Consider the following 13,020-nt stretch of genomic DNA (forward strand, 5'->3'; position numbering starts at 1 on the left):
AGAATTTAAACTTTTTTTATAAAAAAAATATTTAAAGAGATCATTTACTTTTTTTTTTTTTGAGCGAGTCATTGGGAAGAGGACCTCTACCTTTGGTAAGAATTACGCTTAGGGACTTCATGTTATAAATTGTCAAGCACTAACCAATTAAGCCCAAGCTTTTTTTTCTAAGAAACCATTTACTTTTCCTAAGAAAACACGCCCTATCTGTTTTTTTAATAGATCAGGGAGTTACATTTTGAAGGTGTTGATTGGGGGTATTAGCGATAAGAATTGAAACCATGATGTGGTAACTGGGTGTAGGGATGCTGCCACCACGACCTAGCCCCTTTTCTAGAAGACCATTTACTTTTGGTACAAAAAGTTCACAATCACTTTTGCACGTCAGATTTCAAATGAAGTAGTTGCGAATGTGTCATTGACTAGATTAAAAAATTTCAAACTTTGTGCGACAATTTAAAATATCTAATTTGAAATCAAATGGCTAGAGGTATTACTTACCTCCTCTTAGTAATGGTAGAGGATCTCATCGTATACAACTCTATTTTCACAAGTTCCTATTTTGTCTCTTTTTTATAATAAGATAATTTATTTTTAGAACAAAGTGGTCACAATTAATCTTGACTATTGGATGTAAAATTGGGTGATTACATTTATTTCATTACCAAACTTAAAATTCAAAATTGTTTTAACACACTCAAACTATCTGATCTCACATCGAATGGGGGTAAGTAATTGTCAACTTCATATACATAAGGTAAATTGTCTCATTATATATAATCCTTTATATGGATTAAGTGTGCTCTTACCCTTTAACAAACGTGAATGCATTCGTCGGAACATTTGCTTGATAAAAGGCCCCAACGAGAAGTCCATTTCTCGCCCCGTCTTCTTCCCTGCTCCTCGGGCCAAATTCCAACCAGGTACCTCTCTCTCTGTCTTCTCCCCTCTCTCTCACTCCCTGTACTCTCTCTCTTATCTGTTCTCGCTCTTCTGTTAACCCCCCAATCTCCTCTCTCTTCTCATCTGTTTTAAATTCGTTTGTTTATTTGTTTCTCGAGCTGTAACAAGGCAGCTAGTGGAGCTTGAACAATTTCTTGTTCATTTTTTTTTTGTCACTTCTCCATTTACATTATTATATCAAAATTTCAATAAAGTCTGTACATGTATTTCTATATTACAAGAAGATAGAGTTTACCATTTTCTGGTGAATTTGTTGTCTCTGGTTATCATTTTGCAGAGTCTAGTTGTAATTTTAATATTTAGGGAAAATTAACCAGTTGAAGATACTTCCAATATTTAAATCTATTGTCTTAAATCTTCTCAAAACTTCAAGATAAAGAGAATCATGAAATTTACCTAATGCAAGGTGCGTGTTGATATATGGCACTTGTTATTATTCTTTTATTGCTGGTTTTGTCTAGAAAAGTTATCAATAAACCCATTCACCCAAGTACCACACCCATGTGATAACTTTTCGTCAAAATTTCATAGTGATCCTTTGGGGTCCTAACACATGGGTGTGGGAGGGTCTCATAGTGTCATTACTCTTGAAATATTGATTCACATTTCAAACTAAATTGTTGACTGTTACGATCCTAACTTGGGGGAAAGACAATTGTATTAGGGCCTTGTTTGATATGGTCATATGGGTGGTTTTTGTCTCTAGGGTTTCTTCTGGTTTTCTCTTTAATTTTAGGATTTAATAAAGATTAACCCACATGTTTGAAATCTTTTAACTTTTTTTGATTAGGATAGTTTTTGGTCTAATAGTAGGGGATTAGTATTAGCTAGGTTTTAATGGTTTAATTTTATTTTTTTTTGAGCTCATTTGGTTTTATGAGATCAGTATATTGATTGATTTCCCTGTCGACAAATATTTCTTTATCCCATGGAAAATATATTTCAAAAGTTGTAGTTGTTGAAGACTACAAAAATTACAGAGGGGAAACGTTCCCATTCAAATCCACATGAAACCATCCATGAATTCGCAGTGAGTAGTGGATTTGAATGGTAACGTTTCCCCTCTGTAATTTTTGTAGTCTTCAACAACTACAACTTTTGAAATATATTTTCCATGGGATAAAGAAATATTTGTCAAACAGGACAGGGAAATCAATCAATATACTGATCTCATAAAACCAAATGAGCTCAATCCACATGAAACCATCCATGAACTCGCAGTGAGTCATTGAGTCAAATATTTTATAGGAATATCTACATGAAACCATCCATCTACTCACTGCGAATTTTAACTATAAATATTACTTACAAGTGATTTCTCTGAGATCTTTTGGATTCTATGCAATGCTTAATCTATCATTTGATGTGTTCAGGTTCTGTAATAGATCTAGTTGATTTATGATGTGATTTCTGCTTACTCCAGGGCTTTTTAATTCATTGAGTCATCTTTGTTTTGCAAAAAGTTTGGTAATGTTGTGGTGTTGCCAAAAGCTTGGTAACATTATCTTTATTCCTCATCTGTGGGCATGAAATTGATTGGTTTGCCAAAAGCTTGGAAATGCCGTGGTTGTGCTTCCCTTAATTCATCTCTATCTCTTTTTCATGATCTCTCTCTATCTACAGGTCTTAGTTGAAGCCTACAACCCTAGAGGGATAGTTCACAACCTGTCATAGAGCACAACCAGGAAGCTTAGAAGACTCTGCTCGGTATTATGATCTTAATTAATATGTATCTTGTTGTGTTTATAAGCGTTGCCTTTTGTTGTGGTTTAATTTTCTAGTTCCTACACATGTGGCTGATTTTTGTCTAATTGAGTAATTCAATGCCACATCACAAAATATTTTGCAATGTTTTCGAACTTGGAGAGCAAAGAAGGGGGGTTCTCGAAAAGGGTGGATGAGTGCCTATCATAAACAGGTTCGGGCTGGCCATTGCATTTATTTGAATGATGGATCAATTGTTATGCATCAATGCCTTGATTGTACATGTACAATAATTTTATTGAAATTATTTCATTGATGTTTTGTTTGTTATGTACTAATGCTTTTCCGTAGTCCATATACTCTGTTAATAGTGTATGTCGACTATTAACAATCTATAAACTTCGCTCTCGACTGTCCATGTACTCTGTTAAGGGTGTCTACGGAGTAGTTAACACTGTACACACACATTATGTAATGATGGTATGGATTGTATGTGGGCTGTCCATTCCATACATACAGTTAACGATATGTATGAACTGTTAACATTGTATGCACACTAATAATAATAAGTATATGGATTGTTAACTGTCCGTACACACTGTTAATAGTTTGTATGGTCTCTTAATGGTCCATATGCGGTGTATGGACTGTTAACAGTCCATATGTGGTTTATGGACTGTTAACAATGTGTTTGGACTGGCAACAGTCCATAAACACTTTTGGCAGTGTTCATGGACATAGATGGACTATTAACGCACTGTTAACAGTGTGTGTGGACTGTTAACAGGCCATGTACACTTTTAACTGTGATATGAAATATGGACTGTTCAGTGTTCCTTCACTGTCAACCGTGTTTATATACTGTTAACAGTGTTCATACACTGTTAATCATCTTAATTGGATGGACCTTGATAGTGGAAGATTCTCAAATCATGGAACCAAACTAGTGCAAAGGCTTCATTATGACAGATCTTTCTCTTCATACCCTATACCCTTCATATATGATGCCTGCTATCTTTTCATGTTGTCGTACGACTTGGACATCATGTGTGAGTTGATCTAATCCTTAGGAAACTTTGTGACAGTTTGCTGCTAATGGGAAAATCCATCTTGATCTTAGTGACATCTTCAAATCACAACCAATTGACTCAAGCTTTAATTTGTTACTTCATGAACCCTGTAATCTATAAAAGAAACATACCAAAAAATCCCTAAAAATCCCCAAATAGATCCCTTAATCATCATAATTAGAAACCAACGAAAAACCAAAACAGGCCCATTCTGTGCCTGCATTTGTCTCCTCTGGTTGGAGAAAACTCTTCCTCAAATTTTGAAGTTGGTTTGGATGGGTGGCGCAATAATTCCACATTCTTCATCCTTCCTCTTTGCTAGCCATATAAATTTAGATGGTACCAAGAATACGACAAGAATGGACTGATCTGAATAGATGGAGGAATTATACATCTAGACCTAACTCAGCCATCTGCTCTCTATGGACATACCAATGCTCATCCTCAAATAAGTCAAATGATTCATTAAGAATATCATTCTTCATAAGAAGTAAGAACACTCATTGTAGTTTTTATTTATGAGAGGGTGATATTTGTTCAATGAATGAGAAGTCGAATTCATAGCTTATCCACAAGAGGTTTAACAAAATGAATGGTATATAGATCACACAGTTAATATAGTTCACAAATAAAACACTGTTGAATCACCTATATTTCCCAAGCCTTTTTCTTGTCAATGAAATGCTATGGAATTGAATACTCCCGATCTTGATCTAATGGTTGAGAGCATGTCTAAGTATTTCAATTTTCATTTTTTTCTCTCTTCATTAGATTGAGCTAATTTTTTGTCATCTACACTTTTCCTTCCCATGCACCAGTAACAAATTTTAAAAGTAATTTAAAAATAAAATGACCAAAAGAAAATCACCAGCTCTAGAAAAAACCCATTTATCGGAGGATTATATGCAACTATATCAAGCAAGACTCCTGTGTTTTCAACTCTCTATAACACCTCTTTTGCTTCCATAACTGACCTTCTACAAAAGGAACCTCAATAAGCTTTGTCACTGTAACCACATCAGGTATCAATCCAAGAGCCAAACTCTTCTCAAACAAGACCAAGACTTTCTCTTCCTACAATACCCAGGTGTCCTATTGTTAGAAGTGACATGACTAGGCTTTGTCATCTCACTTCAGACTCCAGACTCCAGACTCCTTGCTCTACCCACTGTCCCATTTTTGTAGAGGCAATGAATTAGAGTATCATACAGCCCAAGTTCAGACTCATATTTCTGGTTTTCCACCAATTTCATGAGCTTAAACCCTTTTGTTTCAAACAAGCCTTCATCAGTATCCCAAACGTGTACTCATCAACAAAAATCCAGATTCCAATCTATTGCGCCTGTAAAAATCCCTAGCGAAGTGTACCTCTCACTCACTAAAATGGCTAGTATGGAATTGTACACCTTGAGAGATGGGTTGATACCAAACTGGTTCATGAGATCAAGCTCTTGTATGGCTTTGTCTACAACTTGTGCACATTTAATGAAAAATCCCTAGCTCAAAACGATCCAAAAACTAAAGAGAAGTTAGGGTTTCTGATGAATGAAAAAAAAAGGGGAAAATCTAAGGATGAAAAGATGGGGTTTATGATGAATCACAAGCACCAAATTCTAATTCTCTAAAAAGAACACATACATAAAATAAATAAATAAATAAATTGGGGTTCCAAGCGCTAGAGTCCAATCCTCTAGAGGGAAAAAAAATTCTTGTAGTTGTAGATTGAAGATTGAACCTTTGTAGGTGGGTGTTCTGCTAGAGAGAGAATCTGCTATATATAAAAGAAAATTGAGAGAGAGCAGGTTGCACAAGAGAAAGGAGGGAAGGAGAGAGCAAGGTGAGAGAGAAGCTTGATAGAAGAGTGAGAGAAAGAGCTTTGGAGAGAGTTGGAGCGAGCAGGGGATACTAGAGGAGAGGCGGCTAGGGTAGAGTTGGTTGCGGTTGAAACCCCCACACGTGCCCACTCCCTACATGAAATTTCTGATATGGGGTCTCACCCTGAAATGCTGCGTAACAATTCACAAAGGACACGGTTTCTATGAGTCCATGTAGAACTGATACACCTCTTAAAAATCTATTTTTGAGATGGATTTTTGGACCTAATTTTTAAGGACATTTAATCTCTAACTTGTAGATCATGAATATGAAAAAATAAATAATTTTTAAAAATTAAAAATAATAATTCTATTAAAAAGACATTTGGATTGTTAGTTTCAATTATTTTTAGATGGACCACCTATTTGCATCCATATTTAAGATGGATGCTTTATACATCGGGGATTGCAAATGTAGAAATGCGGTCCCTGCAACATAAAACATTTTCCATTCACAAATGTTGAAGTACAGCCATGAACGTGAAGTTTCGGCTTCTAGTGTCAAAAGACTTTCTTGTAGGCAAGCGCCGCCTAGAAGTTCCCACAAAATCTTCTTATCCATTCTCTGTATGGCATCGCCGGTTCCTTTGGCGGCGTCCACTAATTCGGAACGCAATCCTGTGTTTGTATTGATTGAGTATTCCTTTTTATCCTTTCATGGTCTTTTAAGTATTTCATTTCTTGATACCTTGAGGAACTTGCACTCCATACCATTAAAAACCAAGCTTTCTATTATTAATAATCTGTTATAACCAGTGGTTTAAAAAACGGATTGGTGGCCCTGATCGGGCACCCCAAAAACCCATCCGGATCGGTGAATCGGTGATCTGGATCGGGAATCGACTGAATCGGTAGGATTAAGCCTAGAAACAAAATCCAAAAAAATTATTAAAATTCATTATAAATATTGTTTTTTAAGAATCTAATAAGAAATGAGGGTACTACATTATTAACTTTCATTTTTTTCATCAATATGTGAATATTGAAATGTTCTTTCCTTGTATGAACTTATGTTAACTATTAAATTTACATCACACAAAAGAAAAATTATAGAATTATCCTGGATGAAGTATATAATCATACATGAACTACAATAAGAATGGATTAAAACGATGAAAAAATGGCCACCAAAATCTTGTATCAGTCGGATTCAGCCTTAAAAGTTTTTAAAAAGATTATTAAAAATCATTATAAATGTTGTTTTTTAGGAATCCAATAAGAAATGAGGGTACTACATTAATAACTTTTTATTTTTTTGCATCAATATGCGAATATTGAGATGTTCTTTTCCTGTATGAAGATTATTATCAAACATTTACTAAAACCTAACTAAATACAATATTATACATTGAAATTAGAATTATTGGTTTGTATTTTATTATTTATCATCATTTTATTATACAAATAATAATAAATTTGAAATTCGTCTTATAATATCATCTAATTTAAATATCTAATTTACAACTACAACAAAAAATAATATATTGCATTATTTATAATGTAAATAAATTAATATATAAAATACAAGATTTAATTATCATTGTAATTAGTATAATTATTAGTTACAATATTATAATAAATGTGATTAAAAAACAGGGTATGCCCCTATCAAATAAATGAATATAATGTATAATAATTAGTGTTGATATAAATATAGAATTTAGTAACATAAATTTGCAATCATATTTTAATAAAATTAGAAAAATAAATAAAGAAATTCATATTTTCGATGTGAGATAATTGATAAAGCAACTTGAAATAAATTCTAAATTGGTATGAGCTAGTGTTATTTATCGCTCTTAAAATATCTCATAAACTAGTATCTTTCTTAATGATCTATAAACCAGTATTAATATTATTTTTTGTTTCTTTTAATATCCTATGCGCTAGTAAAATAATTTCATATAATTATGTTAATTTTTGTAAATTATTATATGAAATTTTATTTTTGTAATTATATACAATGACAGATTAATTATATGTACTTTATGTTTGTATACTATAAAAATAAAAATAAAAATAATTAATCTTAAAAAGATTAAATATTAAAAATAAATAAATAAAATTAATCTTAAAAAGATTAAATATTAAAAATAAAGAAATATAATTAATTTTAAAAATAACTATAGACCATTTTATTTGTCCTTATATGAGAGAGAGAGATTTATTTATAGAACCCACCTATCCCTACCTAATACAAACACTATATATAATTTGGAACAAATTGTAACTATTGTTTAAAATAAAGTGCACGCTTTTGCATCAACGTTGGGCTATAGAAATAGTCCCACATCGAAGTGATGTGGTATGTGGGACAAAGTAAACGTATATAAGCAATTGCAAAGCACAATCAACAGCGAGCAGGTTGATGCTAGGGCCACGTGTATGGACGTGTGTAGCTAACGTTAACAGTCACGGTTCCTAACATCAGTTTGGGGATGGTAGTGTTTTTATATTATTAAAATGGTACGGATGGGTCGAATCCCGTTTTTTCGTTTGAACCGCAACGGCGTAGCCTATATCCGTTTCGGATCGCCTGATTCCGGATAGGATCGGCGATTTTTAAACCACTGGTTATAACTACTTAAGCGCTGGCTAGATATAGATACCTCTTTGAACTTTCCCCAAACTTTTCTAAAATGGCCAGGAACACACATCCTTTGATGGATCTTAAGTATAATGAGTTAAGAAGCTTTACCATCTCTTCCATTGCCTCATTTTCATATTCCATAAACAAAGGCGATATTTTGGAAGAGCACTCCCTTTAAGCCAAATCACCGCACTTTCTTGTCAAACTAGAAAATACTTCATTTCAGTCCCCATGACAAAGTGAAATCTAACTCCCATAATCTCATCATGGTGGCTTAGTTTCAAAAAAAAGAAAAATCTCATCATGGTGGCTCCCAACCTGTTCGGGAAATCATGGTTTCAAGAGTTAGAAGACCTTCTCCTTGCTCAACACTTCCTCCATTTCCCTACCTGCCCAAACCTCTAGAATGGGATTCTGTTTTAAATAAAAGTAAAATAGCAATCCATGATCCATGGACACTCCAAGTACCAAACGTCATTGTATTTATCCTTAACCCACCTCTTTTTTTTTTGAATTAACTTGGGGCCTGGTGAGAATGGAAATCTAGATGTCACGTTGTGGCACCCACCACCCAAAGCACTTCTACCTAGAGCCGATTCGCTTACCCTATATATTTATTTTCACCCAAAAATTATCATCTTTAATGTGTAAATCAGAACACTCCTGCTTCACATGGTGTTCTCCCCCCCAATTAATTTTGTGAACTACTATAGAAGCTCTAAATCTGTTTCTTGAGCTCAATACCGTCCAGTATAGTACTGCATTGATTTTTCCTTAGTTCCTTGTCAAAATTGGAGAACTTTTCATCATACTGCTTATGGGTTTTCTCTGTCTAAACTTGTACATTGGTTTTGAATGTATCCAAGGTTGTCTTTCCTAGCTCAGAGTATGGCAAGTGCTGTTGATGCTGTTGGCGAGCCCATTCCAACTTCAGCTGTTCTAATGGCTGCCTCGAAGCATATTGCTAGCAAATGCAGGGCGGAAAACAGGGATTTTATAAATTGTAAAAGGAAAGATCCCAACCCGGAGAAATGCCTGCTCAAGGGGCAGGAGGTTACAACCTGTGTTTTAAGCTTGTAAGTGTACTCTTTAATTTATATTTTTTAGCTTTATTGTTTTGCAAAATGCATGAATGGGTACTTGTGTAGGTTTATGGGAGCTTTGTTATATGTTTTAATGACATTTTCTTTACCTATGCTAAATATTTGTTGCTAAAAAGTGTTGTTTTCTTTGTACATGGATCACTTTTGGACTTCATCAAATCATCCCCAAGTAATGCGTAATTTAAGGCTTCGCCATTTTCCTTGGCCCTAATTTTAGAAATCCCCTCAACGTACATGTCAGTAATAGTCACAAGTTGCTAGAGGGTGATTTTCAATTTTGCCACTCCGTCAAAACAACAGCACTTTCTAGAAACCCCAACATTTACAAGTTATTGGTGTTATAAATCACCATTATCTCACCTTTAACAATGAGATTTTGTGGTCTATGAGATTTCAGTCTTCTTGGCTGTAAGTTTGAAAAAACCCGTCAAATATTGGTATTCTTGAGTACCAATTTCTTGTTAGTAATATGTGTTGGCAAACCATGGATATCACAAATACCAATATCCAGCAAATTGTGGTCTTTTATAAATGCTGTTGCCTTGATGGAGGGGCCAAACTGGAAATTGCCCCCCCCAACAATTTCTGACCACATGAGACATGTATTTTGAAGTGCTGCTTAAAATTAGTAAAAAGAAAAAAGGAAAAATGTTAAATTCTGCATTTCATACCAATATCCAGCAAATTGTGATCTGGGAGACAGTGAAAGAAGTTGTTCACGGCCAAGGGAGAAGTCTATTTGGACCCCAAAACTGAGAAGAAATCTCGTGGATGAAGAATTGAGGCTTTAAAGGGATTATTACTTACAGAACTGCAAGAGTTCTTCTATGTGACTTCTAGCGAGGATAGTATAGTTTGTAGTGGGGCTGGTAGAAACTTGGGGATTTGGAGGCTGCCCGATGAGGGGAAGCTCAAGGCAGCTTCCCAGGGTCAGCTGGGTGAGGGGAGTGCTAAGATATCGCCAGAATAGTTTTGTCATGACTTACTCGAGCCCTTTGCCAAGATGGATTCAAATGAGGCTGAAGCAAGGGCACCACAAACAGGATTTCCATAAGGGAGCTCTAAAAATGTTACTGCAATGGCCAAGGAAACAGACCCTCCATGGAAGCGAAATAGTATTTTAGACGAGATTTTTGCATACTTTGGTAACCTCTCAGTCCTCGACACCAAATAATTGGGATAAGGTTTGGATGATGATGGACCTCTAGGTTACACTCCACTGGCGTCGGTAAACAAACAAGATGGCTGATCAATTAGTGAGGGATGGGATTAGAAAGTTGGCTTTAAGTACTTCTGTAGTCATTTAGGAATGTTGTAAGTACGAGAAATTTGGTTAAACATACTTGTAAAGCTTTACCATATCAATGTAAACATTCCTTAACTATTAAAAAAAGGGGCAAGTTTATATAAAGGCGAGGCTCTAAGCAATCAAATTTGAGCCTACATAAAAAATTTCACTAGAAGAGGTTGTTTTGATGCCCAAATATGTTCAAATCGATCATCTCGACATGGATATACATGGACATGAGAAAAAAATGGATTTCAAGTTTTGGAAATAGTGTATTTTGTACCACATTTTTTGACAGTCAATATTCAAGGTTTTCAAGTTTTCATAGATCTGTCGATCTATACTTTTTTTAAAGCTTTATAAATAAATACGAAAATATATTTTAAGGTTATCACAAAGATTTTCAATATTAAAACGATATTTCTCGACACTATTTGAAGGTAGGCTCTATACAACCCACACCCTTAAAAAAAGGATGGGTAGTTTTCCCAATGACAATGCCTTATTGAATAAAAAATTTATTTGTTATTTTTGATCCTGCAACTTCCATTTGCACTGCGTAGATAGCTGTTTTATTGTCGTCCAAGTCAAGTTATGCCAGCCTACCTGGCCAGGTCTTAAGCTCATCTCAGGCTGGCCCTGGTTTTGTGAGTATGTGGTTGGGTGCACGCGCATGTGTGTGTGTGTGAGAGAGAGATATGCTCTATACAGAGGGATCTTATGTGTGTGAGAGAGAGAGGTATGCTTTATACTGAGGGATCTTTTGCTTCAAAAGTATATTATTGCCTGGAAATTGACAGTATTTGAGAATCCAAGTTGTCTTTCCATGCTTGCAGGCTGAAAGGACTTCATCGGACGTGCGGGAAAGAGATGGATGCCTATGCAGGCTGCATGTACTACCACACCAATGAGTTTGAATTGTGTCGCAAGGAGCAAGAGCTATTTGAAAAAGCCTGTCCATTGTCTGAATAAGTGACTGGTTTGAGTTCGAATAATTTTGCTACTTCTTGATTGAGACAACTTTACTTTCAAACATGCACGGTTCTGATCTTACTACATTTCACAGCGATAGTGATTTGAGTGAGCATCTATTTGCATCATTGCGTGTGAATCTTTTACTCGCATTCTAAACTTTATGTAATGCCAGAATTTTTTCTTGCAACCGTCCTAAAATCTGCAAAATGTTTGATTGAACCTCTGTTTAATAGTCTCGAGATCTTCAGCCGAGAGGCCCCTGGTTGAGAGGTTGACAGTTCGGAAAATTGTTTTAACAGTTTGGAAAATTGAATTGATTGTTCATTTGTTTGTCAGTTTCCTAATATCTGAGATGTGACAACCATAAGATGTAATAGCTATTTTTTTTAACTTAACAAGTTATTTATTTATTTTTTATTGGTAGCTAGAAATTGCATTAGCAGAAATCTTGATTATACTTATAAAGAATGTTGAAGCACATAATAAACAACGTCGAAGATCTCCCTAGTTCTCGTGTTCTTTTTTATGTTGGTGGTTTGAGAAATCATTAATTCATTTTGTTAATCATCAAAGGAAATACAATTAAGTAGAAACCAAAAAGAAAACAGGAAACACTACAATGTAACCGGGATGCCTACTTCACGAGTTTCTCCATTGGCTTCTCTGTAAACATGCTTAGCTGAACAGCCAAACCTTGACATATATCATTGATTTAGAATCAAATGGATATCAAATTCCATTGAACTCTGCGCTTTTTTACATCATTTGATTGCATGAAGTTCCCCTCTACAATAACGGAAGAAGGCATATGTAGCCCCTTTAACATAGCAATCATTTGCTGGCCCCAAGTTAATTAGAGAGCTTATATCAAAATTCAACTGAATTCGCCTCATGGATAGTGGTCATAATATCAAGATTAAAGAGACCCTAACGTTCTTTTATTACTAGCACCTAGCTGGTCATTCTGAAAGATTTCTCTTAGTCTTAACACTCCCCTTAAAAATTCTCCTATTTCTTTCTTTTCCGAACCTCCCATGCAATTGTTGCTCTTGACCCTTTCCACACCACCTTACCAATATTTGAAATGAAATTAAGATGATTTACCACATTATTGGATTATCTAGGGCAATTAAGGTGAAGAAGGCCCAACTTATTTATAGCCATCGTACATACGATCTGCCCCCTTTTTCTAAGTGAATCCGCAAGAATAGTGTGTTTGGCAACGCGGAAAGTTATGGTGCGCCTTCGACTTTCCATGGTTTAGGCCATTTTCCACGGTTGACAATGTGGAAAATGAACCCATAGTCCAACAATTTCCTCTAATAGCATGGGAATGGGCCGTGCACCCTCCAACTTTCCGCACCATGGTGCGTATCGGTCCGTGTCGTTCCCATATAGGTCCCTACCCTCTCTCTCTCTACTGAGCTCTCGTTGTCTCACCTCAGCACTCCTA

At 35.2% G+C, this 13,020-nt stretch overlaps 1 protein-coding gene across 4 annotated transcripts; it reads left to right on the forward strand.

Annotated features, from left to right (window-relative positions):
* The first annotated feature begins 881 nt into the window (after positions 1–881).
* On the forward strand, positions 882–11,754 carry LOC105420852 (NADH dehydrogenase [ubiquinone] 1 alpha subcomplex subunit 8-B-like). 4 transcript variants are annotated; one of them, XM_011626049.3, is made up of 5 exons: positions 882–923; positions 2,587–2,670; positions 2,830–2,881; positions 9,068–9,277; positions 11,429–11,754. In XM_011626049.3, exons 4-5 carry the CDS (start codon positions 9,090–9,092, stop codon positions 11,562–11,564), a joined length of 324 nt encoding a protein of 107 aa, XP_011624351.1. In that variant the 5' UTR covers positions 882–923; positions 2,587–2,670; positions 2,830–2,881; positions 9,068–9,089; the 3' UTR covers positions 11,565–11,754. The 4 variants fall into 4 exon arrangements, with proteins under 4 accessions (XP_011624351.1, XP_020524546.1, XP_011624350.1 ...); XM_020668887.2 differs by having other exon boundaries at positions 2,837–2,881; XM_011626048.3 differs by lacking the exon at positions 2,830–2,881.
* Positions 11,755–13,020: the final 1,266 nt, after the last annotated feature.

The sequence above is a fragment of the Amborella trichopoda genome, chromosome 11, assembly GCF_054954075.1.
Source record: "Amborella trichopoda isolate Santa Cruz 75 chromosome 11, AtrichopodaSantaCruz75HAP2 v2.0, whole genome shotgun sequence".
NCBI lineage: Eukaryota > Viridiplantae > Streptophyta > Magnoliopsida > Amborellales > Amborellaceae > Amborella > Amborella trichopoda.